Raw genomic sequence first — 27360 nt, forward strand, 5'->3', positions numbered from 1 at the left:
GCTCGCTTGCGCTCTGTGATCAGGGTCACATCATAGAGAGTCAGCCATAAAACTTCACAAGCATCTTATCCTTTGACCGCCTCCAGTACCTGACCCCTTCAGGAGCACAGCGTCACTGGTCACAGATGCTGAAGGGATGGAGGCCAGCACCACCTTAAAGGTGCTGAGAGCACATAGAGAGAATGATGGAACTCTGTGACACCTGCCCACGACTTTCTGTCAGTAATGACAAGCACCATCGAGGTGCAGGCATCAGTAATGTATCCAGGGAGTGTGAGGCCGGACCATCACTTTGGTCTGAAGGCTGCACAAAGCACAGGGAAGAGGCCCTGGACTGAGTCAACTGCCTTTATCTTGTGCAGGAAGGTTTCACATCTGAGTGACAAGAACACTGCCCATCAGAACAAGGAGCCACAGGCAGGGAGACATTCTTGGGAGTTTATCTACAATAGTGAACAATATGTACAAGTGATTAACATCCATAGCCAGGCTGTGTAACAACATCTTCTTAACTTTCATAACCCTGCCGCTACGTCTTGGTGCTCCCCGGACATTCACAGCAGAGGTGGAGGCAGCCTGTTGACTGCTACATCCTGTCTGTGATGACCTTGGTGGGCATCCTCTGGAGGGCTGAGACCTGGAGGGCCCCAGTCTGCTCTCAGGGTCCTGCCAAGTGGCAGCGGCACCCTCCTTAGCCTTTGGAGCTGGAGCTGCTGAGGTCACAGGAAAAGGGAATTTGGATGGGCCGGACACTCCTGGAGTCACCTGGGTGGATGGCCCCGGGTTGTGCACCTGCTGATCCTCCTCCCTATGGGTGCTTGAGGGCCCCTGGCTGACCCCTTGAGGAGAAAGGGTAGCTGGAATGAGATCGGGCTGCCCTATACCCCTTTCGCGTACACAGTGTTGGAGGCCAACTATGGCATCAGCGATGGAGTTGAGCCCGCGCAGCAGTGCAGGAGCAACGTCCTGGATCAAGGTCTCCGTGGCGGCCGCCATCCTACCAGTGTTGACCTCAGTGCATTGGCATGCCGGCGCTATCACCTCAGAGTGAAGGTGGACGGGCTCCACCACCGTGCCTTGCAATTTGAGGAGTGCAGTGAACATCCCTTCCTGATGTTCCCGAGCTGCCTTTGCAGCTCCAGCAACTGTGACGTGACCGAGCCCAGAGGCTCGTCACCTGACTCGGACTCAGCAAATTTCTGGCCTCCAGCAGTCCTCTGCGTTCCGGGGATGTGGGAAGTCCCTGCCACCACCTGCTGTGGATCAGAAAGTACAATATTCTCACCAGATTGTGATCCTGAGGCTACTCTAAAGCTAGATCCCACTGAGTTGTGTGTCTCTGTGCTGGTGGAGGGTGTGACAGGTCTTCAGGGAGGGTTTGAGCAGATTCCTCTTTTGAGTTTCCCCCGGGGCTTGATTGGAGGCCCTGGGTCATGGACTCTGTCGGCAGTTTCCCAGATGTGCCTGTGGAAGCAAGGAGAGATAATTAGTGCGTGGCAGTGGCCTGTGAAACAGGACACATCACTCATAGCATGGTTGTCTGATGGATGCTGCACTGCTGGATCCTCACTTGCTAGAGCAGCACCAACCTCACCGTCAGCACAGGAATGGTCCAGATCCTCACCGGCCAGCTGGATGGCTCTGTTTTCAAAGTCCATGAGGACCTTGATTTCAGGCATTCCTCCAACAGTCTGTGACCTCTCCCTGTTGTGTGCCAGCATGTTCTGCATGAATAGAGATGGAGAAGGTGTAAGCAGCATGCCTTCCAGGCCAGATGAATTTAACATTACGTTTGGAAATAATGTAGTTCAATCTGAAACTAAAGTTTTAAATGTAAACAAAGAAACTACAAAGGCATGAGGGGCAAGTTGGCTGTGGTAGATTGGGAAATGACATTAAAAGGTATGAGGGTAGACAGGTAATGACTAGCATTTAAGGAATTAATACATGATTTACAACAAATATACATTCCTGTAAGGAACAAAAACCTAACAAGAAAAGAGATGAAACTGTGGCTAACGTAAAAGGTTAAAGATTGCATTAGATCAAAGGAAGGAGCTTACAAAGTGGCCAAAAAATTGGTAAGCCTGAGGATTGGAAATTTTTCAGAATTCAGCAAAGGAGGACCAAGAAACTGATGAAGAAAGAGAAATAGAATATGAGAGTAAACCGGCGAGAAACATAAAAACCGACTGTAAAAGCTTCCATAGGTATGTAAAAAGGAAAAGATTAACAAAGATAAATGTGGATCCATTACAGGCAGAGACAGGAGAATTTATAATGGGGAATAAGGACATGGCAGAGAAACTAAACAAGTACTTTGTGTCTGTTTTCACTGAGGAAGATACAGAAATTGTCCCAAAAACACTAGGTAATCAAGGGCATAAGTGAGCATGAGGAACTGAACGAGATTAATATTAATAAAAAACTAGAACTGGATAAATTAATGAGGTTGAAAGTTCAGATATCCCCTGGATCTGATGATCTACATCCCAGAGGGTTGGAAGATGTGGCTGTAGAGATATTGGATACATTGGCGGTCATCTTCCAAAATTCTATAGAGTCTAGAATTGTTCCTGCAGATTAGAAGGTGGCAAATGTAACCCCACTATTTAAGAAAGGAGGGAGAGAGAAAGCAGGGAACTACAGACCTGTTAGCCTGACATCAATAGTAGGGAAAATGCTAGAATCTATTGTCAGGGATGTGATAACTGAACACTTAGAAAATAATGGTAGGATTGGGCAGAGTCAACATGGATTTATGAAAAGGAAATCATGTTTGACAAACCTGTTGGAGTTCTTTGAGGATGTAACTACCAGAATAGATAAGGGGGAACCAGTGGAAGTGATGTATTTGGATTTTCAGAAGGCTTTTGATAAGGTCCCACACAGGAGGTTAGTAAGCAAAATTAAAACTCATGAGATTAGGGGTAATATACTGGCATGGTTTGAGAATTGGTGAGTGGACAGAAAACAGAGATTAGGAATAAACTAGTCATTCTCATGTTGGCAGACTGTGACTAATGGGGTACTGCAAGGATCTGTGCTTGGGCCCCACTATTCACAATCTATGTCAATGATTCGGATGTGGGGATCAGGGGATCAACTGTAATATTTTCAAGTTTGCTGATGACACAAAACTAGGTAGGAGTGTGAGTTGTGAGGAGGATGCAAAGAGGCTTCAAGGAAATTTAAACAGGCTTAGTGAGTGAGCAAGAACATCCAAACTGGGCAAGAATGTCAAAAGGGACCAGTGTCATTGTTCACAAGTCATTGAAAGCTAACATGAAGTTGAAATAAGCAGTTAGGAAGGCAAATGGTATGTTGGCCTTTATTGCAAGAGGATTGCAGCACAGGAATAGAGAGGCCTTGCTGCAATTGTATAGAGTCTTTGTGAGACCGCACCTAGAGTATTGTGTATAGCTTTGGTCCCCTTACTTAAGGAAGGATATATTTGTCATAGAGGGAATGCAGCGAAGGTTCACCAGACTGATTCCTGGGATGGCAGGATTGTCCTCTGAGGAGAGGTTGAGGAGACAGCACCTGTATCATCTAGAGTTCCAAAGAATGACAGGTGATCTCATTGAAGCATACAAAATTCTTACAGGGCTCAACAGGGTAGATGCAGGAAGGATGTTTCCCTTGGCTGGGGGGTTCTAGAATGAGGAGTTATAGTCTCAGAATAAGGGGTAAGCCATTTAGGACTGAGGTGAGGAGGAATTTCTTCACTCAGAGGGTGGTGAATCTTTGGAATTCTCTACCCCTGAGGGCGGTGGAGGCTCAGTCATCAACAATGTTCAAGACAGAGATTGACAGATTTTTAGATATTAAAGAGATCAAGGGATATGGGGATTGTGCGGGAATATGGCATTGAGGTAGATCAGCCATGATCTAGTTGAGTAGCAGAGCAGGCTCGAGGGGCCGAATGGCCTACTTCTGCTCCTATTTCCTATGTTTCTATGTTGTAGAGATCCTCAGTAACCGCCTGAAATGACCCTGTGTAGCAAACACAGAAGGTGGTGGTCACTCTCGTAGCCATTGAGAAGGCAGGACAGACAGATGTGCATTGCTGCTTCCTGTAAGAGCCATTGCCTATTACACCTTTGGTGAAGCGTACTCTTCGCTTGCAGAACTCCTCTGGGGGATCTTCAGATTACCTGCGCCACCTGCATATTCTTTGGGGGAGGCGAAGGATTAATATCTTCGGGGCTGCATCCTCTTTGCCTTTCCTCCATTCTATGCTGCTCCTCTCCTCCTCCTCCAGGATGGCAACAAAGAGTGGTACCATAGGTAAAGCGTGGGACAGCTGAAGGGAGGATAGAAAATTCTTCTGGTGAGCTCATCCTGTGAGAGGTAGAGTCAAAGCTAAGCCTTGGCAGGGGGGAAAAAAACATGCAACAGGAAAGGGTTAAAAACCATTTCCAAACTGCAGAAATCATTTTTACAAAATTTCCAAATTTGTCTAGCTCACAAACTCATCACTTTGCCTTGTTCAGGTGACCTTGGCAACTGCTGGGCTCATCTCAGTCTATCCAGAGTACAGAAGCACCCCTGAAACTCAGAGGTGTTACACCATGGTTACAGTCTAACATTTACAAATAAGGCCAATGGGGACTCAGCATGCAGTTGGCAGAATGGCTCAAAAAGGGATGTGGAAACCTCAGTGGACGAGTTTTAAATGCTCGGAAGCATTCTAAACAGTCCACCCGAATTTCATATTCTAAAGTCAAATCCCTGCACTGTTCTTGCACAATAAACATGCTGACGAGGTCGAGGAAATTCACCCCCTCGTGTAACTGTCTATCAATTGCGATGTCTTACGTTCACACTTCAGTTAATTTCAGCCTTGATTTTAATTTGAATCAAACGTGCTGGTTGCTCTGGAAAGCTTTTAAGCGGATTTGCTTAAACTTTCCACTCACCCACAGTAAAATGTACAGATGTGAGGTGAGGAAGGAAATGATTATCATATGATTCTGGAAAAACCTGTTTTGCAGGTAAGGCAAGTTTCTTAACCCAACAGCAGAGAGTAGATATTTAGAAGATGAAATTTGGGTGGACTGTTTAGAATGCTTCTGAGCATTTAAAACTCGGCCACTGAGGTTTCCACACCCCTTCTTTTTGAGATTCTGCCAACTGCATGCTGAGTCCCCACTGGCCTTATTTGTAAATGTTAGACTGTAACCATGGTGTACCTCTGAGGGCACCTCTGAGGGCACAGTCCAGATCCATAAACTGAGAATATGCTGCTGCAGCTGTCTATGTTACTTGAAGATATTATTGGTGAATTTACGCCATCAAGACTGAGTTAAGCGGGTTCTGCAGATGTGTGCCATTTGTGCTGAAGATTGTGTTTATGAAACAAAGTTGGTTTATGCTGGTTGTCTGGGAGTCGAACTAGATCCTAGAAGGAGAAAAGCTGAAATTCTTTGTGAGGAAGTCAAAGGTTTGAAGGGCTTTGTGACTAACTGTGATCACCAAAATCTGAGTGGATTACCAAAACAATTCATAAGACCTGTCTTTGTTGTGTCAGCCATTTAATGTACAATTTATAGTTCATAATCGACCACAATTTGTCTGTTAATTCATGTTTAACTTATGTTGATTCTGGATGCTAGAGTACAGATGTTAGAGTATGGATGCTTTGTTTGACTCTTGTATAGTAAAAATTCTTCTGTTTTAAACCATGGAATCTTGTGGTTTCATGGTTTTAGTAAATAAGTATGATTTTGGATTTGTTCTATTTTAAAAAGAAATAGTTACTAGTCTCTACTGAGATCATATCACTGTAAACGGAAAAGTCAAATTATTTTTGTGGGCTGCAAAGTAGGAGCCCTCCTGCTTCTCTAAGGGCCTACAAAATAAAATCTGAGCTGCTGCTCCCCTGGAACCCTCCACAATATCTTCTGCGACTTTCCTCACAGGCGGCCGACTGCCCTGGCCCCATCTTTGAGTTCTTTGAGGAAGTAATAAGCATTGTGGAAAAGGGGAACCTGTGAATTTGCCATACTTAGATTTCCAGAAGGCATTTGACAAGCTGCCACATCAAAGGTTACTACACAAAATAGCAGATTATGGTGTAGAGGGTAGCAGATTAACACGAAGCAGGGAGTACGCATAAATGGGTAATTTTTGAGTTGGCAAGATGTAACGAGTGGATTGCCGCAGGGATCAGTGCCAGGGGCCTCAACTATTTACAATCTATGTTAATGACTTGGATGATGGGAACAAATGTATAGTTGTTAAATTTGTTGATGACACAAAGATAGGTAGGAAAGTAAGTTGTGAAGAGGACATAAGGAGGCTGCAAAGGGATAAAGATAGGTTAAATGAGTGGGCAAAAATTTGGCAGATGGAGTATAATGTGGAAAAATGTGAATTTGGCCACTTTAGCAGGGAGAATAAAAAAGCAGCATATTTTTAAGGGGAGAGATTGCAAAATTCTGAACTATAGAGGGATCTGAGTGTCCTGGTATATAACCAGAATTTTGTGTTCCTCCCCCACCCTGGTGGGTTATTAGGTGGGGGTGTGGAGTGTGAACTTGAAGGGGCGGGATTACCTCTGGGTTCCCGCCCGCCCAGGCCTCGCAGCAATTTTATGCTGGAGCACCCAATTGAGGCCTTTAAGTAGACAATTAATGGCCACTTAAGGGCCGTTACATGCCTAGCCTCAATTTTTAGGCTGGCGGGTGGGCTGAAGCTCCATTGAGGAGCTTTAATTAAGAAAGTTAGATCTCGGGCAGAAAGGTGAGGGGAGTGGGATGGGCATCTCCATCAGAAGCCCCCTTCTGACAGGGGCCAGGATGGAGAGGATCCCCTTAAGGCCCGATGAAGCCTGGACTTCTCCCTACCAGCCTATGCCCTGAGACTCCAATCGGTCCCTCGCAACCCTCCCAGGCCTTCCCTACCCTCCCCAACCTGGGAACCTTTACATACGTGGGCCTCCGGTTCCCAGGATTTAATCTCAGGCAGCTCCGTGCAATTTCTTTACCAGCAGTGGTGTTACTGCAGGGGCTGGAGAGCGCTGGCTAATCAGATTGGCCAGCAGCTCTCCAAGACGGAACTTCCTTCTGAGTGAGAGGTGGAAGTCCCGAACAATACCAATAAACGCTTATTAGAGAGTAAATTTGCAGTGGGGCAGCTGGAGTCAGGTGTTCCACCGCCATCCTAAAAATTCAGCCCCATAAATCACAAAAAGTTACTATGCGGGTACAGCAAGTGATTAGGAAGGAAAATGGAATGTTGTTGTTTATTGCAAGAGAAATGGAATGTAAAAGTAGCGATGTTTTGCTACAGTTGTATAGGGTAATGGTGAGACCACATCTAGAGTACTGTTTACAATCTTAGTCTCCTTATTTAAGAAAGGCCATAATTATATTCAAAGCAGTTCAGAGTAGGTTCACTTGACTGATTCCTGGGACGAAAGGATTGTCTTATGAGGAAAGGTTGGACAGGTTGGGCCTGTATCAACTGGAGTTTAGAAGAATGAGAGGTGATCTTATTGAAACATGTAAGATCCTGAGGGGACTTGACAGGGTGGGTGCTGAAGGGTATTTCCCCTTGTGGGAGAGACTAGAACTAGGGGACACAGTTTAAAAATAAAGGGTCTCCCATGTAAGACAGAGATGAGGAGAATTTTTTTTTCACAGAGGGTCCTGAGTGTGTGGAACTCTCTTCCACAGTGAGTGTTGGAGGCAGGATCATTGAATATTTTTAAGTCTGAGCTGGATAGTTTCTTGATTGACAAGGGTGCAAGGGTGTCAAAGGGTATAGGGAGTAGGAAGGAAAGTGGAGTTGAGGCCACAATCAGATCAGTCATGATTTTATTGAATGGCAGAGCAGGCTCAAGGAGCCGAATGGCCTACTCCTGCTCCTAATTCATATGTTCGTATCTTTAGGCCTCAATCCAATTTGTGGCCTCGCAATTCACCTGCCAAACCTATATGAGACTTAGACCTTAAAATTGTGGAAATCACTTCAGTGTTGGTCGGTTGCAAGAAGTCAAAATCAATCCTTTTATGTGCAAATTAAAATCTAGGACTGAAATTACTAAAGATATCATTGTGGCCATAAATCAAACATATCAATAATGTTCACATTATACAAGAATCACTTGTGTCTTATCGGTTATATTTCTTCAATTTTGAAGGAAGCTTAGTGTCATGCATCACAGCCCAAATTACTTATGGGCACATTGAACTTGTTAAGGCAGACAGTGTTTTTTAAAAAGACATACAAGCAAAAGCTGGCTGAGAATGTAAAGTAACCACTTTCTGGAAAATTCCTATGTGGATTATACTTGGTTGACTAGCCCGGAGAGAACATGGAATGTCACACCTAAAAAGATGTCAGGGCCTACTTGAGATAGAGACACTTGAAAGGAAGAGATGAAGTGCAAAAGACTGAACTTTAATCTCCTGTGGTTGAGGAGACAACGGGCAGAATCTTCTGGTCGGTGAGCGGGGGCAGGCCCTGCACACCGACACGTAAAATGACGTGCGGTGACGTCGGGCGTGCCAACATTGCAGCCAACGTTGATGGCTGCAACGTTTCACCATCTACTCCTCATGGACAAGCCAAAGACTGATTTGTGTATCTTATTTTTGGACTCAACTTCTCATTTTTAAGCTGTGTGTATGCGTGTTGCATTTTTATTAGTTTTTCTTGGGTTTTTAATAACTAGTAAACTTACTCTTTCTTTGACTCAAGAAAGCCTGGTTAAATTTGGCTCCTTCTAGAGCATAAATACATTTGGACTGGGAAAAAGGGCATCCAAGAGGAAAGGGATCTCTTTTAAATTAACCTTGTTGCGACCAACCAAAGGTGTTGAATAAAAAAGGGGAGCCAGTTCATTCCTCCTCACCCAGGAGCATAACAAAATTGGGGTCTGTTTGGGAAGTTAACTTTAGCTGTTAGGTTTTTTTAAAAAATAGTAAACTTACCCTATCTACCTCTTACTTACACCTTTTTACAACCTGTATATGTTCCCCTTTTGAACTAAAACAACTCAATTCAAAACTACTCCTGTTATTGTTTTATATAAAACTCTGAAGTTCCTCTTGGTTCATTAACATATCAAAACCACTTCTTACTGTTAACTTTAGACTCTTGCATTCACTCTGGCTCTTACTCCAATTACCATATTTACACCCTCAACAGCCTATCTTCCAGTACATAAGAAATATGACAGGGTTATTAACAGAAGAAAAATATTACAATTTCTTGTTTTCCACAGCCCTTTGGGGTAGAGAATTCCAAAGACTCACCACCCTCTGTGTGAAGAAATTCCTCCTCATCTCAGTCCTAAATTGGTTACCTCTTCTTCAGAGATTATGTCCCCTGGGTTCTAGACCCCCAACCCATGGAAGACCCCAGCTAGGGGGAAATGCTTGGTACACTAAGCAGCCTGCCAGAGAGTTTGTCCACAATGTTACAAAGCATGGGGAGTCCAGCTACAGCTTCTCTCGAAGTTTTACCCTGAGGACGGGACCACACTGTCCAAAGTGAAACCGCGCTGTCAATTCCATCAGCACCACAGTGCAGCAGACCAGAATGGATCTTCGTGACAGCTTTAACAGCTTCCATGTTTGCCATGCAAATCCAGACAGCTGCCACCTTGGCTTTGGGGGCCACTTTTGAAAGGTTGTTGCATCACTCCTGTACCATGTCCTTGAACAGAACCAGAAGAATGCTGAAGTAACGCCAATGGGAGAGGCACATGCAGTTCTCTCTCGGAAGGACTGCGCGCCTGCTCCCCCATCAGTCACTCTTGCCCTTGCTGGTGCCATTCAGCCAGCTGGGCCAGACTGCCCACCTTTGCATCTGGACACAAATTATTGATAATGTTCGAATGTCAGCTGGGATGTGCGCAGCACGGCATTATCATCATTAAATAATGCATCACAGTATTCCCAGTGCAGCCAGAGTTCTGGCTTGAGTTGATCGGGATTTCTCTTCTCACCCTCTGGACCAAAAGCCACGATGAATACTCAACACGCGAATGCTCCCCTGAACTGGAATTATGCAGTGGTGTGAAAATAACACACAAGTGACTATGGGCTGAATCGTCCCAGATTTGCACAAAGTGCAGTAGTGGGCGGGGAAAAAGTCAATTTACCCGCTGGCTGCAATGACGGGTTTTTGCGCTGTATCATCCCAGTCCCACCTCATTAATTATGCAGCCACAGGAGACATGCTGTCTCGCAGGTGGGATGCCTCTGATTTGCCCACCCCTTGTTGCTCCCTCACGCAGGGCACCATATTTAAACTGCAGCCGCATGCACACCTCTCAACGCTTGCAGCCCAGGGCTGTTCCAGTGATGCCATGGCCCCAAAAACCAAGAAGAGTGCACCCCCCGATTCAGTGACACGGCCCTGGGATGCCTTCTGGATGCTATGGAGGCCACCATGACGTCCTCTATCCCCACTCTGACCACAGGAGGCCCATCAGTCTCACCACTCCAGCTTGGGAGGTGTGGCAGTGGTGGTCAGTGCCAACGCTGCACACAAGAGGTCGGCCATCCAGTGCAGAAAATGAAAGAATGATCTCATACGTGCCGTCAGGGTAAGGCAACCATTTCATCACTCTAAATTCACAGACTCAAGCCCATCACACATTCACTGGCATCTCACTCACTGCCAGATCAAGCGGCATCACCACTCATTCTCTCACCCACACCCTCACATTGCCATCTGGTCTCATCTCCTCCAGAGACTGCCTTCTCAGGCATCACCATCTTCAGGCCACTTGCGCAGATCAATATGTGCCCCCATAAACGCACTGGGATACTCTCCTTCCCCAGTATAGCCCTTGCCCTGCAGCCTCTTCCCTTGCCTGAGGCCACTTCTCCCCCTTCCCCAAGCAAGCCCTAGTCCTGCAGTCGTTGAAAAGCCACCCCTGCCTTACGGCTGGTCTGGTAGGTAGAGACCTGCCTGTGAGCCCCTCTAAAAGTGATGTGGTGCTGCCTGTGAAGCCTGGCGCTGATGACCGCGAGTGCTGTCTGAAGAAAGGTAGGCAAACAAACTTTGAAGTCCTGAGTGAAGTGCAGCTCGCTGGGTGCGCGTTGCTTCTGTACAGTTGTGAAACACGTCGACGTGCAATCACGCCTACGTGCCTGGATGATCCAGCGTGAGAGAAAGATTCCGGTGAGCAGGGCTTATAATAAGATGTTAAAGTATTGAAATTAGGTTCCCGACCTGCAGCAGCGGGAAACGCGGCCCACTATTGATGGGTGGAGCGGACGATCGCAAACTGGTTTCACGACGGCATGAAACTGATTTTTGGCCATCTTGCCATATTCTCTCCTCCCTCACTTGCCATGATGCCCAATGCCAACGGGCTGGCAAATTTTCGGCCTAATCACAGTCAGTCAGGTGATAAATGCCCTTCTAATGAGTAAAGCGCGTACGTCATTATTACCCACTATCTAGTTCAGACAAGAGCCAACCTAATCTATTAGTAAATTAGTTTAACCCTGCTCTTACTGTGCATAGGATCACATATTTCAACATCTAATTTAAAACCTCACTCAGTTATTGCAAAGACTTGGTTTAGAAAGTGGAATTCTTTGCATTCCAACATAGCTGCTGGTCTTCTGAGATTTGGGCGAGGCTGTTTCCTTCCAGCTTAATAGAGGGAGTGTTACATGCCATATCTGAGCACCCATTCTTGACTTCTAAATCCAAAAGTGAAAATTTTTCCATATCCCAACACTGAAAGTCATATTCAACTTGAAACGTTAACTCTGTTTTTCCCTCTCCACAGATGCTACCAGACCTGCTGAGTATTTCCACCATTATCTGTTTTTTTGTTACTGATTATCTGCAGCTTGACGATTTCCCACTCCTACCTCCACCCAAACATCTGACTGATTTAGGAGTAATACCACATAAGCATTTAGTATTGTACAGAGCAATACATGTTTATTTTAACAGTACACTACAGAACAAGGACTATGGCAATAATTTCATAATCATATGACAACACTGTGCAGTGTTATTGTAATGTGAAGACAATGGAAAGATCACATGTAATTCAAACTCTTGAATTTAACAGCTGTAACAAGGAACTATATAGAGACATCAGTAGGACACTTGAACACACAAACAAAAAATGATTTGAACTTTACTTAACATATGAATAATATGTTCCCAGTATCCTAATCTAAGCAGGATTGTGATTACTTTACCAGAGCTTCGGTGACAAAGGATGTGAAATAATGAAACATAATTTATAGCACCAAAATTTTTAGTTTCACCAAGATAAATTTCGCTTGAATAAATTAATCTTTTTCAGCTTTTTTCCTCGTTTTTTTCTTTTTGATTTAGAACACAGCCCTGAAACCAAAGGTTAAACTCTAAATTTAGTTTTAAAATAGTACGTGGATTTTCACAGGTTAGCTTATAAATTCCTGAGTGGACACATCCAAAGTTCTGTCCATTCACATGCCCATTCTGTCAATGCCAAGTTACACTCAAATTTCCTGCCAATCTCATTAGCATAAGCCCAAGCGTAAAAATGGGTAAAAGTAGGTATAAATCAACAGAAATCAGCATTAACAGTATAGCCTAAGGAAAGTTCTGTATATTCCTTCATTATGTATGAGAAACAAAGTTTATGTAGCCATCATCCATGTTCATGAGACACAGCACGTTTAAGAAACTGCAATCAGGCAGGCTTTTCAAATTCTAATTTGACTGATATTGGCGCCATAAAAATGCATTTGAAGGCAGAGAAAATACAGCGCAGGTCACAGTGAAGACTTTTGTTTTAAAAAAAAACACTCAAAAAGTTACAATAAAACACCAAAAAAATGATTTGATTCCTCCTGCACCCGAAAATCTGGTCATAATTTGAAGAGCACCTCTGAGCAGTAGCGATTGCAGGAAACTCGCGTATAAGGCTCTATAGACCTCAGAAAAGGTATACTAGCCTTGGAGAGGGCACAGTGTCGATTCATTAGAATGTACCAGAGTTTAAAGGGTTAAATTATTAGGGTAAGTTGCATGAGCTTGATTTGTATTCCCTCAAGAGTTTCCAAAGTGTCACAAAACACATTAGTTACATTTTAAAATTATTTTATTGGCATTAATGTTGTAATGGAGGAAATGTGCCAGTCAATTAGTGCACAGCGAGGTCCAACAAACTATACAATAAGAAACAGATAATCTGGCTTCATATGTAGTTTGAGGAATCTTTTATAGCTTCCTATTGTTAGACAGAACCTGGGTTTGATATCTCATTTGAAGGTTGGCACCTTTAACAGTGCAATGCTCCCTTGGTACCACACAGAAGTGTCAGTCTAGACGCGGAGGTGACACCTGGGATAACGACTTGCACTGGACTAAACACTAAAACTCAAATCAAACCCACGGGTTCTGAGATTCTGTGATTTGCGCAAACTCCATCCTGAACTGTGGTGACAGGGTCACTTAATTACTCGGGTTTGACGGGCCTAGCTTGTAAGGTCTTTACTTTTCTCCAGGATTGATCACTTTTATCCTAGGCAGCCTTGGGGTCTGAGTGGGGCTCTCAATGGAACCCATGCAAGCAATCAGCTAGACAGAGTTCCACTGGGTTGTACAATGGTGGATGGGTCAAGTTTCCAGGGTAGCCTAGGAACACCTCCACCTACACCACCCTGAGGTGAAGGGGTGATGGGTGACAAAAGTCCTCACCTCCTTTGTTCCCACTTTAATTTCCAGTGCTCTTTGCATGTGGCAGAATCCCAGTAGAAACAGATTTCACCCCAAATGACAAACTGCTGAGAGACAAAGCGCCTGCTCCCTGCCATTTGGTGTAGAATTTAATAGGAACCCGATTGTTTACAACAAGTGCTAATATTCACTTTAGTCGGATAATTAGTGTCTGTAACATGGACTGCAGCGGTTCAAGAAGGCAGCTCACCATCACCTTCTCAAGGGCAATTAGGGATGGGTAATAAATGCTGGCCTAGCCAGCGAATTCCATAAAATGAATTTTTAAAAATTGACTTTTCAGGCCATTGGATCAAGAATTAGTGTACTTGATCCACCAAAGGGTAACTGCTTCAGCAAGTGGGCAAAAACATCAAGCTGAGAGGGAACTGTAACAAATGATTCATCTGGATCAATTCAACAGATTCTAAAACCACTTAAAGCCTCTCTATTGCTGATCCACCTGACTTGCAACTCAGTACCAGCACTGCAGAATCTGGTTTCATTGTGACCTAGAGGTGCAGCCATTTCTTCAGCAGGAAAGCATTGTTACTTTCAATTTGTCACCTTTAAAAATAACTGGATAAATGCGAATCATTGTACACATGAATATATAATGTTTCAAAATATCTAAGTGAAGTATAATGTGAATGTGCACTAAAATGTATAAAAACTTCAAATAACGTGAAATGTTTATTCTTAAAAGGACCCACTGAGGTGAAAAAAGTTCTAAATACAAATTGAAGGTTGTAAACATTAACAGCACAGGTGATCAAATACTCTGTGGAATAACATCATTTCTGAAGCAAGATCCTGCACTTCAGAGTTATAAGAACAAGCTGCAAATTCTGGATATCAACCCTCACTTACTAGTTGCATTCCATAGGTGATTCATCCATGACTTTAGCAGTACATGAACCATCTTGTTCCATAGAGATTTTGTTCACCTGTGGTTGTTATTATCCTTATAATCTTGATTCGAATGCTGAAACAAATACTTATCTAGTACAACAGTCATGCAAGAGAACCCACTATGGAAAATCACCCCTCAGGTTTCTTCAATATTCAAGCATCCATGTTCGTGCACAGACAAGTATGTGATACATCAGCAAACACTCAAAGCACATATGGCAAAGGTATAATGTGCCTCACACCTTCCTAAGATGTGGTGGGCAGAACTGGATGCAATACTCTAGTTATGGTCTAAATAGAGCTTTCTAAAAGTTCAGCATACCTTTCCTCCTTATGTAAGGTCTTATATGTTTTTTTAATTATGGGGCACTTCACTAAAGTGCGCCACAGAGGTCCTGATCCACCATAGTTATAGCCATGGAGTGTGACTGCAGTCTTCCATGCCCACTGTGCCTTCAGGGATACAACTTTTCTAAGCATTCTTCACGCAGTTTCTGCACAATGTAAATTAAGGAGACCACCGCATAGAAGTTTGAACTAGCCTCAAGTTTGAAAGGAATGGGTAGGGGAGACAGTGATCAGCAGATGTTAAAAATTACACTCGATATAATTTAAAATTAATATTTAATGAGACATTAGTTAGATTACATACAAAGCATCATTCTTTGCAGTTGGTACTGGAATGCAAAAGCAGTTTTCACAAGGAAATAATGTGCCATCTATCCCATACTGAGATAAGAGTCAGTGGTGCATTGAGACACAATGCACACAATGGTCCCGAAATTGCCAAAGGAGTGCAATCTGTGTTCCACCATAACTTTGGTGAGAAACCTGTGGAACACCTATTTTCAGCCATTTACCCCACTACTCCAGGGAACCTGCTCATCTCCCGAGCTAACAGGCCTTAGGGTTTTGCAAATAAATTACACTAGTTTTCAGCTGCAGGATGCAATGAGATTTTCTTATTGTGGAACAAGTTACAACTCAAATTGGGGCATAAAAGCAATCTCCGTTCAAAACTTCAACTGCATCGCATTCTTGCAATGCAAGATAAATTATGATAGCTTGGCTACCAACAGGTATAGAAACACGTGGTAGTAAGTCTGGTTCGTGCTCAATGATGCCAAGAAAAGTGGGAGAGAAAGGCAGATTACAGATAACATTAATGAGGTGGAGTGGATTCCAAATAGGCTTCAAAATAGGTATGCAGGAATTATACATTCTTAATGAAAAAATTGTTTAGCAAATTTCTTTTGTGTATCAGGAGAGAAAATTATGCCTCATTTCATCAAATAATATTGAGTGCTAATGTGACAATGAAAGTTTGATAAGATCAAATATATTACATCATGGGTTCCTAAATTTAAAAAGTGCTTGTACAGTTATTGTTTCACTGGGGAAGGTGGTGGCGTAATGGTTTTGTCATTGGATTAGTAATCCAGATACCCAGTATAATGCTCTGGGGAAACTGGGTTCAAAATCCTGCCATGGCATTCAATAAAAATCTGGAATTAAAAGCCTAATGATGACCATGAAACCATTGTTATAAAAACCCCAGGAAATCTGCTGTCCTTACCTGGTCTGGCCAACATGTGACTCCAGACCCACTGAAATGGCCTCGCAAGCTACTCAGCTCACCACCACCTTCTCAAGGGCAATAAATGCCAGTGATGCCCACATCCTGTGAATGAATAAAACTCTGGCCAATTCTTTCCTGGGCCAGTGTGAAAAGGTTTAACAGCAAACAAGCTTAGCTGTACTTACTAAGCCATTACACTCTGCTAACAAATATAGGATTTGTTACATGTTGACAAGATAACTAATGGAAGGCATAGATTATTCACATTTTACAATGGGAAGTGTTTACCTTGAGTGCACTAGATGAACACATTTCGCATTTGACGCTCAAACAGGTATTATTGCCTATGTGCTCAGAATATGGGCATTGTGACAGAATAGAATAATTCTAGCCAATTCTTGATTTTGTTCATTGTAAACATAGTCATTGTGCTGTTATCAACTTATTTCTCCTAAACACATGACTAGAGTTGTCTTGAATGGTCCAAGCCATATGTTTCTGTGAAAATGTTTCAAGGAGAGTAGAGAGTTTACTAATGAGGTCTATTAAAAAAAATCACCAGGATTAAGTGCGCCCTATAAATTAAGCTCCCCACCAGCGAGAATTTTGAACATTCAGTTTTACGACTGTTTATAAGTGGCGTGCACCTGGTGAGCTTCACCGCTTCCATGACGTTGAGGTCAGTAGATGTTACTTTCGCCTTCTTGGGGATGTCGCATAACTTAATTCGAGTACCGTTAGTAAATGCTGCGCCAAGCGTGGGGGTTAGGGCGGAAGGGTGGAGTGAAAGCCGGTCAGGGAAGGCAAGCTTACAGGGGAAGGTTGGGGGGAAGAGTCTTAGAGGCCAGGGTCGGTGGGGTTAAAGGTGGGGTCCTGGAGGAGAACTCAGGCTATTGGAGGGAACAGTCACAGTCAGAGGTGTGGTTGGGATGCCGTAGGGTGACAGGCCCAGGATGAGAGTCTGGTAGAGGAAGGTCTCATCTGATGGGTCACAGAGAGGGACAAGACAGGTGGCTCGGGTAACTGGAAGGCGTGGGTGTGGGGACGGTAACGGGTGTCGGCTCTGAGGGGAGGAAAGACATGTAGATCGTGATAATGTCCAGAGTAACGGGGAGAGGTTCAAGGGTGACAGAGAGAGAAATGGTGATGTTAGATGGGTCTATGGTGATGGGTCTCAGGGAGAGGGTAGAAGGTGGTAGAAAGAAATTGAAAGGTGACATGCCAATTTTTCCAAACTGACCTTGACCACACAATTCGTCAGTCAGTGAGAACCCTCGAGGTGGGGGGAGGGTCTTATCGGGTGGGTGGAGTTCATAGTCAGCACAAGTGGCCGACTAAAGGGACTCCCTAATAGTTATGAGGCAACTGGATGTTCTCCTCTTTATGGTGATGCCACATTGCAGCAGGTTTGTTCCCGACTCATGGGTCTCATAACATCGAGACCCCAGCAAGCTATGGAGCTGCTGTTCATTCTGTGCCATTTGCCATCGGCTGCAGTCAGAGGCAGGGATGAAGGGAGGGAGGGAGGTGGATGCCTCCAAGCGGCATGGCTGGTGGAGGGCAGCCAACTCCAAGCCTCCATCCTCCCAGGTGAATGGTCATGCCTGACAAGAGATCATGCAGTTGGGTCTTTCTATTCTGCCAAGGCAACAGTCTCTCCACAGAGTTTCGAGGGTAGTGGAGACAAGCAGAAAAATGACTTCATGAGGTTTCTTGCTCATAGTTCTCATCACCCTAGTCAAAGAGCAATGTCTCCATATGCATTCATGTATGAACTGGAGAACAACCATCTCTGGTCCTCCAGGATGTCCTTAGCCTGGAAAGAGTGGGGTGGGGACGCCATGTCTAGACAGAAGCCAGGTGAAGGGCTTAGCACTTGCCTGTTGGTTCTGAGATGGGGGGAACCTGTAAAGGACATGCTCACTTAATGTATCACATCAATTCATTCACACATCCACTGAGGCGTCAATGATGCAGGCTGCAGGCAACTCTGCCTTGGTTGAGATGAGGAAAAGGAGAGCCTGTTTCTGGTTGGCACAGGGCCCTGAGGAGCAAGGCCCTGAGCAGCAAGAGGGTCAAGGGGCCAGTGAACATGGACCACTGCAACAGCAAGCATTGGCCCGAGCATGGGTGTATCGCCAACAGTGTTCTTATCTAGAAATGAGCAAAAGGCAAAGTAGGTGCCCTCTTATGTCCTGGCGTATGATTGCTCACATCTGCGGGCTCCTCACTGATGCATAATTAATTAACTGAAAAGTGGAAGATTGCATGTGTTCACCCGCCCTGCCGCCCAGCAGGAATCAGGCTGACTTTCTTACCCACCACCAGGCTTAGTCTCCAGAATGGAGAATTCCACCCTCAGTGTGCTTTCCTGCCCTTTATATCGATAATATTTGTGATTTCAGATCTTAACATACATGAATAGTGCAAGCAAAAAAAAAAACCTGTAACTAACAAGCTTATGGGTTTACCATGGCTTGTGAAAAATAATTGCATCTCCAGATGTACCACCCTTCCTGTCTGCAATAAACATCTGTGTACTGCGATCAACAACATTCTGGCCAGCACAATTAATTGTAAACGATATGAACCTTTAAAAAATAATAAGGACAAGGATTGAAAATGATTGGAAAATCAATATCTTAATTAAGAGAAAAGTTCCAAATAAGCCTTGTAATACCTTTGTACTAGTCATGTGCTTTTGTATCATGCCTTTGCAGCAGACATTAACTGACATCACTCCACAATATTCTCTGCATGTTTTCTAGTGTGGAAAAGGAAATAATACAGGCAAATTCTCAAAACCTTACTGCCTACAAATATAGTAGCCTGCTTGTGTTTTTTTAATACTACACCTTTTCAATCAGGTTATGACCGCCCAATCTTACCTACCTATCTGTTACTCCCTGCCCACAGGACACAAGTGTATACTTAGGAAATTTCCTCATATCATAGCATTGCACCACTGATATTAACCCAGGGAATGTCTCTTTAATTAGCGTAGCATTTCCAATGTCAGCAAAGGTGGCACACAGGCAAAACACCGCTCAAGTGAACTAAGATACAATAAGGCAAGATGGCAAGCAGCAAACAAGGACCGTCCCAGTGATCAAAAAACTTGATTATTCCAAGTCTAGTTGCTATGACCAATATTACTTTCCTTTCAATACATCCCAGCAAAAATGATCTATTGTGGTAAACCAGGATATAAAGCAATGTTTGGCGACATAACGAGAGGCTTTTTTTGTGCTGAATCTATGAAGTTTTTCAATAATGAACAGCCAAGCTTAGAGCCAGCTCCGCACGAGGCAAATGTTTGAGGTTACGGATGGGTCTTCACGGGTCTATGGTTCAGAGTCCTATGATAAAGAAAACAGAACAAAAGATTAAGAGCAGTTTTTTTTTCAACAAATTTCTTTACCTTTAAAAAGGTAATTACCTTTTCCACCCTCCTGGAATTCAATATCCCAATTATCACATGGCAAAGCCTTCCACAAGACATCGCTTGATAGTACAGTTTCATATATTTTCATCTTTTCTTTTTGAACAAAACTATATAATGCTGACAATTATCATCAGTTACTCGCAGCAGAGTCAGTAATTTGGCAAAGAAAAATTCCCCAGTTTGAATTTCATTTGCATTCCAGGTTCTGAAAAAACAATCTTTAAGAGCCTTGAGCAGGTCAAGTCATGGCATGCCCACGTACCAATGTTTTACAAGCAGGATGCTGCTGTGGACAGAGTCTTGCCTAAATTATAAGATTCGGCATGCAACTAATTTTAAATATTTTAATCAGGCCAGTGGCAAAGTCTGAATTTTCTCCTTCAAATTGGCGCTGTGAAAAAAATATAGTGCTTATGTTCCCAAAGCTTCTCTTCAACTACTGTAGTTGCAATTTCTACTGAATGGTTTTACTGAAACAATTTTATTAGTGCCTGGATCTCTACATATAATATTAAACAATACTACCGACCTGGTTTTAATTTGGAATGAGAGGTCAGCATGGGATGGCGAAGCCAACTATTCTTGACTCACCAACACGAGCTATTTTAACTCCTGGATTGCAAAGCCGTACTCCAGATGCTATTCCCTATCTAACCCAGCAGGAATGACATGAAGGCCAGCAGGTGGGAATGGAGTGAGTGCAGCTGTAGGCTGCAGCCAGTGACACATAGGAACAATGCTCAGCAGGTAGGTAAGTGAATCAGTGAGGGGGCAGGTGCCCAATGCAATTGCCTTTGGGGAAGGCCCAGGTTTTGCTGCGGGGCTCAGAGAAGCACTCATTCTCCTTCTGGCCCACAAGAAAACCTTAAAAGAAACTCATTTACAGTAGATTTAGCTTGGCCCTCTCTGGATCTGCAAGGCACCAGCTTTCCCTGGCAACGCCGACAACAGGAACCGAAAGTGCAGTTGTGCAATAAAATCTCATCAGGGGCTGAATGATATCATTGGGCCCCAACTTTTGTAATTCGATGATGTCTTCACTTGTCCGGAGTAAGGGCCTCTGATGCTGCCCCCAACCTGCACCTCACACCATTCTAACAGGTAGACATGGCATGGATATAGTGAAACCCATGTTGTGGATATTTGAATCCATATTTGTATACTCATATTCACTGGAGCACTGAACAAACTTGTGGAAGATCAGGAAACAAGCTCATTCTAGAAAAGCTAATTGTCTCTCATTTCCTACTTTCCTGTAACCACTATCTGAATGACCACTGACACTTCTAAACACATTGAAATGAGAGTTCACATAAGCCATTTACCTAATTCTCCTAATTCAGAAAAGATTTGGTAAAACTCAGGATATTTCAACTCGATATCAGCCTTTGCCAATTAGGTGGAGGAGCATATGAGTAAGAGGAGATCAGTAAAGGAAAGTGGAAAAAAAAATCTCTGGGGGCAGACATCAGTTTACGAGCGAGGTTCTGAATATCCCGACACTCAACCCCCTAACTGAAGGCTGCTGAATTTGAGGTAATGCTGCACGAGGTGATTCAGAGAAAGTCTCCCTCTGCCATTCACAGGTATTGCTCCGGGAGGCCAATGTTGTAAGTCACCCTTAAGGATTTGCAGGCAGGTTTCAAGCCAAAGCTGCCCATTATTGTCCCTGCAAAAGCCAGCCTCATGCTTCACAATAGCTCCAGCTGTTGACTCTGCATTTGCCTATCTATTGACCCCAGAGAAGACAGGCCCCATGGCCACTGACTAGACCTGGAAAAATGGATTAGTGGCATCTCAAGTGTAGCCAGCAAGGTAATACTGGCTTTCACTCACAGTCACGCATTTTGTAATGCAGCGCCACTAAAACAACCAAACACTAAAGTTGAGGTGCTTCTGAAATCCCAATACTACAGTTAGTCAGGCACTCAGATAGCTTAGTGATGTTTTTGGGTGTAATTGGTACAAGACTCCACCAGCACCCTTTCTGCCAAAGTGAAGTATGTTCAACTACATCTGTTGTGCAGCTACTAGCAAGTGAGCACATTGTGTCTCACGTGTAGCCTGATCTGCCTGCTGCCCTTGGTAGGTTGCCTTCTTCCAAATATGTTGGTATCAGGGTTGTTTGGGGGGGAGGGGGAGGGGTTGGTGGGGAAGCGTAGAACATTCTTTGAAACTGGTTGCAGCCAGTAGTGGAAAAAAATATAATTTACACTCAATGGACATTGAAGCCCTTATGAATTTAAGTCACAAACAGTGAAACACAAATGTGAAAAATGATTCAAGAGATGCAAAAATACACTCAATTTTATACTGCCGGGTCCTCTGAATTCCAACCCCAACATGACCAAACTAAAAATTTGTCAATGTTCCTTTAAAGCTGGAAGAAAGGATTAACAACCCAATTTTTGTACAGTATGTCCATTACAGAATCTTGACTAAAATCTGAGCCACAGTAGAATCCAAGGAACTATTGTGTACAAACTAGCTGCAACCTCACTTAGCTGAATAAAAAATCCCTTGTTTCTGTAAAATTTGGTGCTTTCTCATTGGTCACACACCAAGTAATTCACTTTCAGAACCTGTATCCAATAGAAGAACTTAGGTTGATAAATATAACCACTTAAAAGATAAATCTCCTTCATGATTAAAAAATGGAGGACCATCTTATAATTGCATACATGACATTCTCTCGGTTTTTGAATGATTGGTCTCCAAATCATAATGGTCGAAAGCTACAATTCGCAACTAGAAGTAACCATTTTTGGGGTGCTACAAGGGCCCCTGAAGCTCCTTTGGCAACTTACATCCATGGTGCGCACGCATACTTGAGGTGAAAGGTCCCAGGTAGCATTCTGGTGAGGGCATTAGTATCTGCGAAGTGAATGGCCACAAGAAGTATGCAGAGCAGGCAGATCATTACGTAATTCAGTGTGCAATTTGACCCGTGCTGCCATTTAGACACTCAGTACTCCAGCTGTGGCTCAGTTAGTAGCACACTTGCTTCTAAGTCAAAAGATTCCAGGTTCAAGTCCCACTACAGGGCTTGGGCAAAACAATCTAGGCTGACATTCTAACACAGTCCTGAGGGAGTACTGCACTGTCTGAATTACTGTATTTTGGATGAAACATTAAATGACATTATTTCAAAGAAAAGATTATTCGGAGATTGACTAGAGGTATTCAAAATTCTGAGGGGTTTGGACAGAGTAGATATGGAGAAACTGTTCTTGTTGGCAGAATGATTGAGAACTGGAGGTCACTGATTTAATGTTACAAATACTGGAAAGGAGGTGCAAAATGTTCATAATTAGTTCTGGGTAGGCAAGTTTCAAAGGGAGGTATTAGGAATGCCAGATTTTGTAGATGGTTATAATTTGAACAGTTCAATTAACTTCAAGATAGAATAGATTTGGGGGGGGGGGGGGGGGCAGGTGGGGGGGTGACTACATGATAGCTAAGTAGCATTTCTACCTGGATTCAAGGCCCATGTGATTCACGTTGCCCTGGAGATGGGCTTTGGGGCTGAGTTCTGAGAGAGCCATTTTAGTGTCAGTTTACAGGTTTCTTAAGGTGTCCCTGAACCTTACAGAGAGGTCAGTCCACAATAATCTGAGAGAGAGAGAGCAGAGATGGAGACAGCCAGTCTCTATTGTTCCTTGCGGAATGCGAGTGGGAGCTCATCCACGAATTGAAGGGACAAGCTCATGAGGAGTTACATGAGGCTAGAACATTCACCTTGCTTTGGCGAGAGAGAGGGATCTCCAGAGTAAACCTCACCATGGAAATCAGTTTGGGCATTAGAAATTACCTGGCTAGAAAAGGGGAAAAGGAAGGAAGCCTTTGGAAGCTGAGGATAGCTTTGGACTAGTTCCTAAAGAATGAAGTGTCCACTTAAGGGCAGAGAAAAGTATAATTATGGAGGGGGGATTTTCAGTCATTTTAAAAATGAAATGGGGAAGCCTTTCTCGAGTTTAGAGTATAAATTGCCTACTGAACTAGTGTTTAGTCAATGTTGCTTTTAGTTTGTTACAGCAAAAGCTTTAAAACTTGAAATCTTGTTGTGTGATCCTTTCAGTCAGTCACTGGAAGTTCAAATTTCTTTTGAAAAGTTATCAGTCTCTATGGGATCGTAATATAAAAGAAGCAATGGCGTGAGGAAAAACTTTTTATGCAGCGAGTGGTTAGGATCTTGAATGCACTGCCCAAGAGTGGAGGCAGATTCAATTGAAGCTTTCAAAAGAGAATTTGTTGATTATCTGATGAGAAAAAAATTACAACACCACAGGGTAAAGGCAGTGTGGGACCAGCTGAGTTGCTCTTGCAGACAGCTGGCATAGAGATGATGGGCTGAATGGCCTCCTTCTGTGCTGCAACTATTCTATCATTCCGTTCCATTATAAGAGCAGGGGAGTTACCCCCTATGTCCTGGTCAATATTAATCCCTCAATCAACAGATTATCTGGTCAGTATCGCAACGCTGTTTGTGGGAGTTTGCTGTGCACAAATTGGCAGCCGTGTTTCTAGCATTACAAGAATGATTACACTACAAAGAACTTCACTGGCTATAAAATGCTTTGAGACATCCGTTGGTTCTGAAAAGCTCTATAAGAATACATGTATTTCTTTTCTTCCTAACTTTCACTCTTAACCTTGCACAACTGAGTATGAGTTTAGCAGCAGAAAGGAGCCTCCATTAACACTACTTAAACAGTCAGGAAAGTCTCTTTTGCAAACTGTGCCATGTATGGGTGCAGAAAAGTGTAAAACAGTCCTGGAAAAGCACTGTCCCTCTGTTGTTTAATATATTCTTCCGCAGTTAAACGTGTAGCTGGGTCACGCTGAATCCCAGGTTAGATGCGCTTACTGCACAGTTCGCAGCACCTGCTAAAGCCACAGTGCCCTTCCCCTTTAAGAGATGCAGGCTAACTTTAAGCAGCGCAGGTTAGCTTTAAGTGATACGAGCAAGTTACAATTTTGAGGCTTCCTGCTGCTGCGTGCAGCCAACAAACAGCACTGTTAGTGAAGTTGATATGCTACCTGCATTACATTGAACAGGTACAACTAATCACCCATCATCGTTACATCCAGTTTTGAATGAGCTTTCCAGATACACGGTGAAGGACCCTTCACATCTGCGAAGACTGTACAGCATCGATAGCAATGCTGTGTTCATGTGCTTATTTGACATTGCTGGCCTATTCACCAATGTTCCACAATGTTCAAACTCTGCTAATACCGCTTCCCATTTGATTTGGGATGAAGGCACACCAAAATTGAAACCCTGAGCAAGCACAAACTCCTCATTTTCTGAGAGGACATGGTCAGAGAGATTTGTTACGTGTTTAGGTCATTAATTGTGTTGTCTAACTGATTCCAGTTCAATGCGTTTATGGTGCGGGCGAGTTTCAAACGGGTACTGTTTACCGTGAGGATGTTGTTCAGGACTTGCATATCGATGACAATGCCCTGTCCTCGTGCTCGTTTTACATTGCCAGCCTATTCACCAATGTTCCACTTAAGGAAACCTTAGATATTTGTGCTGCAGCACTATATCATGGCGATCTAGACCCACCACCACTGTGTGAATCAGTATTCATTGAACTTATGAACTCGGCAACTCACACAGTTGAGTTCAGTTTTATGCCAAATAGATGGTGTTGCCATGGGAACCCCTCTAGGCCCAGCTCTTGCAAACATCTTTGTTGGGTTCCATGAGAAACATGTCTGCGATGGAAAAGAAAAAGAAAGCGTACGATAGGCACAAAGAACTAAGCACTGCAGATAGCCTAGACGAATATAGGAAGTGCAGGGATGAAGTAAAAAAGGAAATAAGGAAATCAAAGAGAGAGCATGAAAAAAGATTAGCAAGTAAAGTTAAAGATAAGCCAAAGATGTTTTACCAATACATTAATGCTGAAAGGTTAGTTAAGGAAAAAGTGGGACCTATCAGAGATGAAGATGGAAACTTGTGTGTAGATGCAGAGACTGTGGGAAGGGTTTTGAATGAATATTTTGTCTCTGTGTTTACAAAAGGAGGATGTAGATATAGTAGTCCAGGAGGAACACTGTGAGATATTGGATGGGATAGTCGTAAAGAGAGAGGAAGTACTCGAAGGGTTGAAATCCTTGAAAGTTGATAAGTCACCAGGGCCAGGTGGATTGTTACCGAGGCTGCTGAAGGAAGTCAGGGAGGAGATAGCAGATGCTCTGAGGATGATTTTCCAATCTTCACTAGATACAGGGGAGGTACCGGAGGACTGGAGAAATGCAAACATAGTTCCATTGTTTAAAAAGGGATCAAAGGAAATGCCAAATAATTATAGGCCAGTTAGTCCTACATCGGTGGTGAGCAAATTAGTAGAATCAATCCTGAGAGATCGGATTAACTGTCATGTGGGAAGGCATGGACTAGTCAGGGATGGCCAGCATGGATTTGTTAAAGGAAGGTCTTGCCTCACAAATTTGATTGAATTCTTTGAGGAAGTGACAAGAAGGGTTGATGAAGGTAGTGCAGTGGATGTTATGTACATGGATTTTAGCAAGGCATTTGACAAGGTCCCACATGGCAGATTGGTCAGGAAAGTAAAAGCCCATGGGATTCAGGGTAATGTGGCAAACTGGATAAAAGGTTGGCTTTGTAACAGGAAACAAAGGGTAATGGTTGATGGATGCCCTTGTGAATGGAAAGCTGTCTCAAGTGGTGTTCCGCAGAGCTCGGTATTGGGACCCTTGCTGTTTGTGTTATATATTAACGATTTGGATGTGAACGTGGGGGTCACGATTGGGAAATTTGCAGATGACACAAAGATTGGCCGAGTAGTGGATAGTGTAGAGGATAGCCATAATCTCCAAAACGATATAGATGAGTTGGTGGAGTGGGCGGTAAAGTGGCAGATGGATTTTAACATAGAGAAGTGTGAGGTCATACATTTAGGGAGGTCAAACAGTTACAGGGATTACACAATAAATGGGAATATACTAAGAGGGGTAGATGAAGTGAGAGATCTTGGCGTACAAGTACACAGGTCCCAGAAGGCAACAGTTCAAGTAGACAAGGTTGTAAAGAAGGCATATGGAATGCTCTCCTTCATTGGCAGAGGTATAGAATATAAAAGTAAGGATATAATGTTGGAATTGTATAAAACACTGGTGAGGCCACAACTGGAGTATTGTGTGCAGTTCTGGTCACCACATTACAGGAAGGACGTAATAGCTCTGGAGAGAGTGCAGAGGGGGTTTACAAGAATGTTGCCAGGGTTAGAAAAGTGTAGCTACGAGGAGAGCTTGGATAGGTTGGGGTTATTTTCCTTAGAACAAAGAAGGCTGAGAGGTGACTTGATTGAGGTGTACAAAATTGAGGGGAATAGATAGAGTGGACAGGATAAAATTGCTTCCCTTGGTGGAGAATTCTAGAACCAGGGGACATAGATTCAAGATAAGTGGCAGAAGGTGTAGGGGGGACATGAGGAAGAACTTTTTTACGCAGAGAGTAGTAGGTGTCTGGAATTTGCTGCCCAAGTTGGTGGTAGAGGCAGAAACTCTAAACTCTTTTAAAAAGTACCTGGATCGGTACCTTAAGTGCTGTAAGTTGCAGAGCTATGGGCTGGGTGCAGGAAGGTGGGATTAGAAAGGGCACCTGGGTGTCCTCGGGCTAGCATGGACAAGATGGGCCGAATGGCCTCCTTCTGTGCTGTAGCTTTTCTATGGTTTTATGATCCCTGTACCC

At 43.6% G+C, this 27360-nt stretch overlaps 1 protein-coding gene across 3 annotated transcripts in view; it reads right to left on the reverse strand.

Moving 5' to 3' along the window:
* Positions 1 to 15214: 15214 nt before the first annotated feature.
* Positions 15215 to 27360, reverse strand: part of sh3bgrl2 (SH3 domain binding glutamate-rich protein like 2) — an 88895-nt gene continuing 76749 nt past the window's right edge. For all 3 annotated transcript variants that reach the window (XM_078542468.1, XM_078542469.1, XM_078542470.1), the window contains one exon: positions 15215 to 19545. In XM_078542468.1, coding sequence (XP_078398594.1) covers positions 19531 to 19545 — 15 coding nt within the window. In that variant the 3' untranslated portion in view covers positions 15215 to 19530. The remainder of the gene's footprint in view (positions 19546 to 27360) is intronic.

The sequence above is a fragment of the Cetorhinus maximus genome, chromosome 5 (assembly GCF_964194155.1).
Source record: "Cetorhinus maximus chromosome 5, sCetMax3.hap1.1, whole genome shotgun sequence".
Lineage (NCBI taxonomy): Eukaryota > Metazoa > Chordata > Chondrichthyes > Lamniformes > Cetorhinidae > Cetorhinus > Cetorhinus maximus.